This window comes from Myotis brandtii, unplaced genomic scaffold, assembly GCF_000412655.1.
Source record: "Myotis brandtii unplaced genomic scaffold, ASM41265v1 scaffold825, whole genome shotgun sequence".
Taxonomy (NCBI): Eukaryota; Metazoa; Chordata; class Mammalia; order Chiroptera; family Vespertilionidae; genus Myotis; species Myotis brandtii.
In genome coordinates this window covers 2,026,165-2,030,687 of record NW_005371349.1, presented here as the reverse complement: position 1 = coordinate 2,030,687, position 4,523 = coordinate 2,026,165, and the positions used below count along the sequence as shown (strand labels likewise).

Below are 4,523 nucleotides of genomic sequence, written 5' to 3'. Positions count from 1 at the left end.
GCCGCTCAGCCAGCCCCCCTCCCTGCTCCAGAGCTACCTCTTCCAGCTGCTGCAGGGGGTGAACTTCTGCCACGCGCACCGGGTCATCCACCGCGACCTGAAGCCCCAGAACCTGCTCATCAACGAGCTGGGCGCCATCAAGCTGGCGGACTTCGGGCTGGCGCGGGCCTTCGGGGTGCCCCTGCGCACCTACACCCACGAGGTCCACGGGCACAGGGAGGGCAGGGGGCTGGGGGACTCCCCTCCCTGCTCCAGAGCTACCTCTTCCAGCTGCTGCAGGGGGTGAACTTCTGCCACGCGCACCGGGTCATCCACCGCGACCTGAAGCCCCAGAACCTGCTCATCAACGAGCTGGGCGCCATCAAGCTGGCGGACTTCGGGCTGGCGCGGGCCTTCGGGGTGCCCCTGCGCACCTACACCCACGAGGTCCACGGGCACAGGGAGGGCAGGGGGCTGAAGGGGACTCCCCAGCGCCCTCGGCTGCCCTGAGTGACCCGTCGCCTGGCCCCCGCAGGTGGTGACGCTCTGGTATCGCGCCCCCGAGATCCTCCTGGGCAGCAAGTTCTACTCGACAGCGGTGGACATCTGGAGCATCGGCTGCATCTTCGCAGAGATGGTAGAGGGGCAGACGGGGCCACGGGGGCGGGCCTGCGGGAGTGGGGGGGCTGAGTCGCCTGTTGGAGGTGGATTAAGGGACTGGCTAGGGACTGGGGCCTTCCCCCAGAGAGGCCGGGGCCTTAGCACAGCTGGTCTGGCCTGTGCTCTGGTGTTGGATTCCGAGGGATGAGGGCGTGGACCCCACACCTCTCCTCTTCCCCCGTCAGGTGACCTGCAAAGCTCTGTTCCCTGGAGACTCTGAGATCGACCAGCTCTTTCGCATCTTTCGGACCCTGGGGACGCCCAGCGAAGCCACGTGGCCGGGAGTCACCCAGCTGCCGGACTATAAGGGCAGCTTCCCCAAGTGGACCCGGAAGGGGCTGGAGGATGTGGTGCCCAATCTGGAGCCAGAGGGCAAGGACCTGCTCCAGGTGGGTGCCGGGCGGTGGCGGGAGGGCAAGAGGCCTCCTGCTCCAGCTGCTGCTCCCGCCACAAGCGTCCCTTCTGTTCGCCGGTGCCTCAGGCCACCCCGGCTCCCCCGAGTCCAGGCTGGCCTCCCCTCTGACCCCTGCCCGCACTGGCTTGCCCTGTCCCTTGCGGACTGACTGTTCCACCTGGAGACCTCGCCCACGGAAAGTCCAGCGTTCACCGTTCCTTCTAAACGTCTCCCCTAGTCGGCTGTGTGGGGTTTTGCAGTGATCCTGGCCCTTTTCCCTGTTACCTCGTGTCCTGGTCATTTTCCCGTGGTCATTCTGACCCCACGTGAACTGAGCTTTTCCGGGCAGGGACCACCCCTCCTGCGTCAGTGTTCCCCGCCGTGCCTTCCACACGGTTACTCCCACGCCAGGCCGTTCCTGCTGCCTGGGCCCCTCTGCCACGTCCTCCTGTTGCACCATCCGGATCCCGCGGGCTGGCCAGGCCAGACTGCCCGAGGCCTGAGCAGAGCCGCCTGGTTCTCACCCACAAAGGCTCAGAGGCACCTTTTCCCTTTCACTGGTATCGGGCCAAGGCAGACGGGGCTGTTTCCATCTTCAGACTGCCCGAGGCCTGAGCAGAGCCGCCTGGTTCTCGCCCACAAAGGCTCCGAGGCACCTTTTCCCTTTCACCGGTGTCGGGCCGAGGCAGGCCACACGTCCCACTTTCCAGAAGCCTGTGATCACCAGCCGGGTGCCAGCAGCCCCGCACAGACTGCCGCCAGCTCTTAGCACACCGTCCTGGCTGCTCCTCCTCCCCCAGCCTGGCTGGGAAGAGGGTCTGGGAGCTCCTGCCCCACCCGGCAGCTTTGGCCCCCCACTTGCTGGTTCACAGAGAGAAGTCTGTCTCAGCTACAGCAGGCGGGGGCCTGGAAGCCGCAGTCCAGAGGGGAGATGGACTCAGCAGGGCTGGACCAGGACTAAGTCTTGGTCTCCACGTCCCAGGAGTGTCCAGAGCTGACCCGTGAGCTGGGAGGAGGCGGCTCTGTGCAGTTCTGGGTCTGAAGGCAGCCCTTTGGGGCTGGGGGCCCTCCAGCCTGGGGGGCGGGGGGTTCATTCCTCTCCTCCTCCTCCCTTCACAGCAACTCCTGCAGTACGACCCCAGCCAGCGGATCTCGGCCAAAGGCGCCCTGGCCCATCCGTACTTCTCGTCCACGGAGACCGCCCTGGCCCCCCACCAGTGTGTGCTGGAGCGCTTCTGCCGCTGAGGATGCGGGAGGCCACCGCCTCAGAGCCTCTCTCCAGCGGCCGCCCCGCTGCCTCCTCACCGGCTCCCCAAGAAGGGGGACATGTCTGGGGAGAGGGCAAAGCTCTAAGGAATTTGCATCAGCCGCCAGAGGGCTGAGTTTGGGTTCGTCCTGCCAACAAGTTAGCGAGTTCCTGTGTTGTTTGTTGGGTTCGATGGTGCCGTTTCCAGACGGGGGCACAGAAGCTCCGTGTGCGAGGGGGTATGACAGGCCCTGGGTCTCCTGGCGCGGGGCAGCCGGCCAAGGAAAGCAGGAAGCCTGGCCCGCCAATGCTGCTGCGCGCAAGGCGCTCCTCTGCCCTTCGCCTGCCCAGCCCTCGCTGCAAGGCCAGACCCTGAGGGGAAGGGCGCCCTCTGCTGGCCTTTTGGATTTAAAATGTTTGGGGGAAGAGTTGAGTCCCAAGTTTAACAGGAAGGAGGGTGCGGGGGAGGGGACGTTTCCTGGTACCATTGTGTGTGGCTGTTGTAAGTAGTTGTCACCTAGGATATGTGTACATTTGTTTGCTTCTGGATTGAAGAGCAGGAAATAAAAGTGATGCTCTGAATGTCCCCGTGTTTCTCTGCTGGGGGCACAGCAGGGACTTGCCCATCTGCGACCTCCTTCCATGGCCTGCCAGCACATCCCTCCCTCTGAGTCAGAGGGGCACCCGTGTGCTAGGACCCAGTGGGCGTGCCCACCCCCCACGTGGGAAGGACTCATCCCCAGACAGGTTCACTCTGCACTCCCAAAGACGAACGAGACGCTGGGAGAATTCGTTTATTGCAAGTACTGGGTGGGGAGGAACAGATCTGCTGATCTCGGGGCCTGGGATGGATTGGGCACCAAGTCAGGGGAGGGAGCCCAACACCGTGGACGCTGAGTAACAGAACAGGGATCAGGGAAGACCCACTCCCTGGGGTAGGCTGCCCTGGGGTGCGGGGTGCCTGCAGCCTACCCTCCCCCTCATAGACGCTCCCATGACTTCACCCCATCAGCGCAGCGCATAGGGCCCAGTGGGGGAGGCGGAGCGGTAGCAGCGGTACCCCTCCAGCGCCGCGGGCAGGAGCAGCAGGCCGCTCAGGGGGTCTTTCCGGCAGCGCCCCATGGCCTCCTTGTAGCTCAGCCGCTCCTTGGAGATGGGGTCGGTGAGATCCTTCTCGTAGCTGGACTCGTCCTGCAGGAGCTGGGCCAGCTCTTCGCTGATCATGCCGGACAGCACGGCCTGCGGGACGGGGATGCGGCCCGTCCTCTTGGGGTCGATGAGCCCCCCAGTCAGGTGCTGCACCAGCAGGTGCGGGAACACGCTCTCCCGGGGCATCCAGCCCTTCTGGATGGCCTCGCCCACCGACAGCCTCTTCTTGGTGACGGGGTCCTCGATGCCGGTGAAGGCCTTCTGGGCGTTGAGCAGCCGCTGCGTCGAGGTGTTCTCAACGAGCCCCCTCTCCATGGCCTTGTGCACGGAGTAGCGCTCGCGGCTGAGGAGGTCCACGATGCCCCCCGTGGCCGCCTGGGCCTCCAGCAGCTTCTGCCCGGTGATCGGGTCCAGCATGTTCTTGGCCATGGCCGTCTTGATGGTGCACTTGTTGTCGGTGGTCGTGTCATAGACGCCGGCGATGGGGAAGCTGTCGTCGCCAAGCCCAAAGGAGAAGCCGGGAGAGAAGGAACTGGCGCTCTGGTGGCCGGGGGAGGTGAGCGGGGACTTGGAGATGATGGAGCCGATGGAGAGCGAGGGGCAGGGCTTGGTCTCCCCGGCCACGAGCAGGGCAAACTCGGAGATGGGGAGGCTGCCGACCCGGTAGAGGTGGTACTCCTCCTTGGAGATGCGCCGGCACTGCAGGGCGGTCTCGATGGAGTACTCCTTTCCGCTCTTCCGGTCCAGGAGCACCGACTCCTCCCCGCAGGGGCCCGAGGTGGTGACCTCCTCCCAGTCGCACTCGAGCTCCTGCAGCTGGAGGTACTGGCCGCGGTCGATGATGCCCCTCTTGTAGGCCTCATACGGGGACAGGTCCTTGCCCGTCTCGGGTTCCAAGATGCAGATCTTGGTGGAAAGGTTGGTCTCCCGCGTCTGGGTCTCCTGGTTGAGCTCCTCGCGGCTCACCCGGCTGTGCAGGTCCCGGAGGGTCCTCTCCTTCGTGTAGATCTGGTCCTTCTCCTGGAGAATGGCCGCCTTGAGCTGCGCGAGCTCCTGGCCCTGCTGGGTGGCCCGCTGCCGCTCGCCCTCTGACCG

At 65.2% G+C, this 4,523-nt stretch overlaps 2 protein-coding genes across 2 annotated transcripts in view; one reads left to right on the top strand and one right to left on the bottom strand.

The window, feature by feature from the left end:
- Window positions 1-4: 4 nt before the first annotated feature.
- CDK3 (cyclin-dependent kinase 3) lies at window positions 5-2,863 on the top strand (the record flags this gene model as incomplete). Its single annotated transcript, XM_014531745.1, has 4 exons — window positions 5-202; window positions 515-616; window positions 825-1,028; window positions 2,153-2,863. Coding segments are annotated over 4 exons (630 nt in total), but the record flags the coding sequence as incomplete, so codon positions are not given.
- Window positions 2,864-3,027: 164 nt separating this feature from the next.
- EVPL (envoplakin) overlaps window positions 3,028-4,523 on the bottom strand; it is a 16,972-nt gene continuing 15,476 nt past the window's right edge. The window contains exon 16 of the mRNA XM_014531744.1: window positions 3,028-4,520. Coding sequence (XP_014387230.1) covers window positions 3,288-4,520 — 1,233 coding nt within the window. The 3' untranslated portion in view covers window positions 3,028-3,287. The remainder of the gene's footprint in view (window positions 4,521-4,523) is intronic.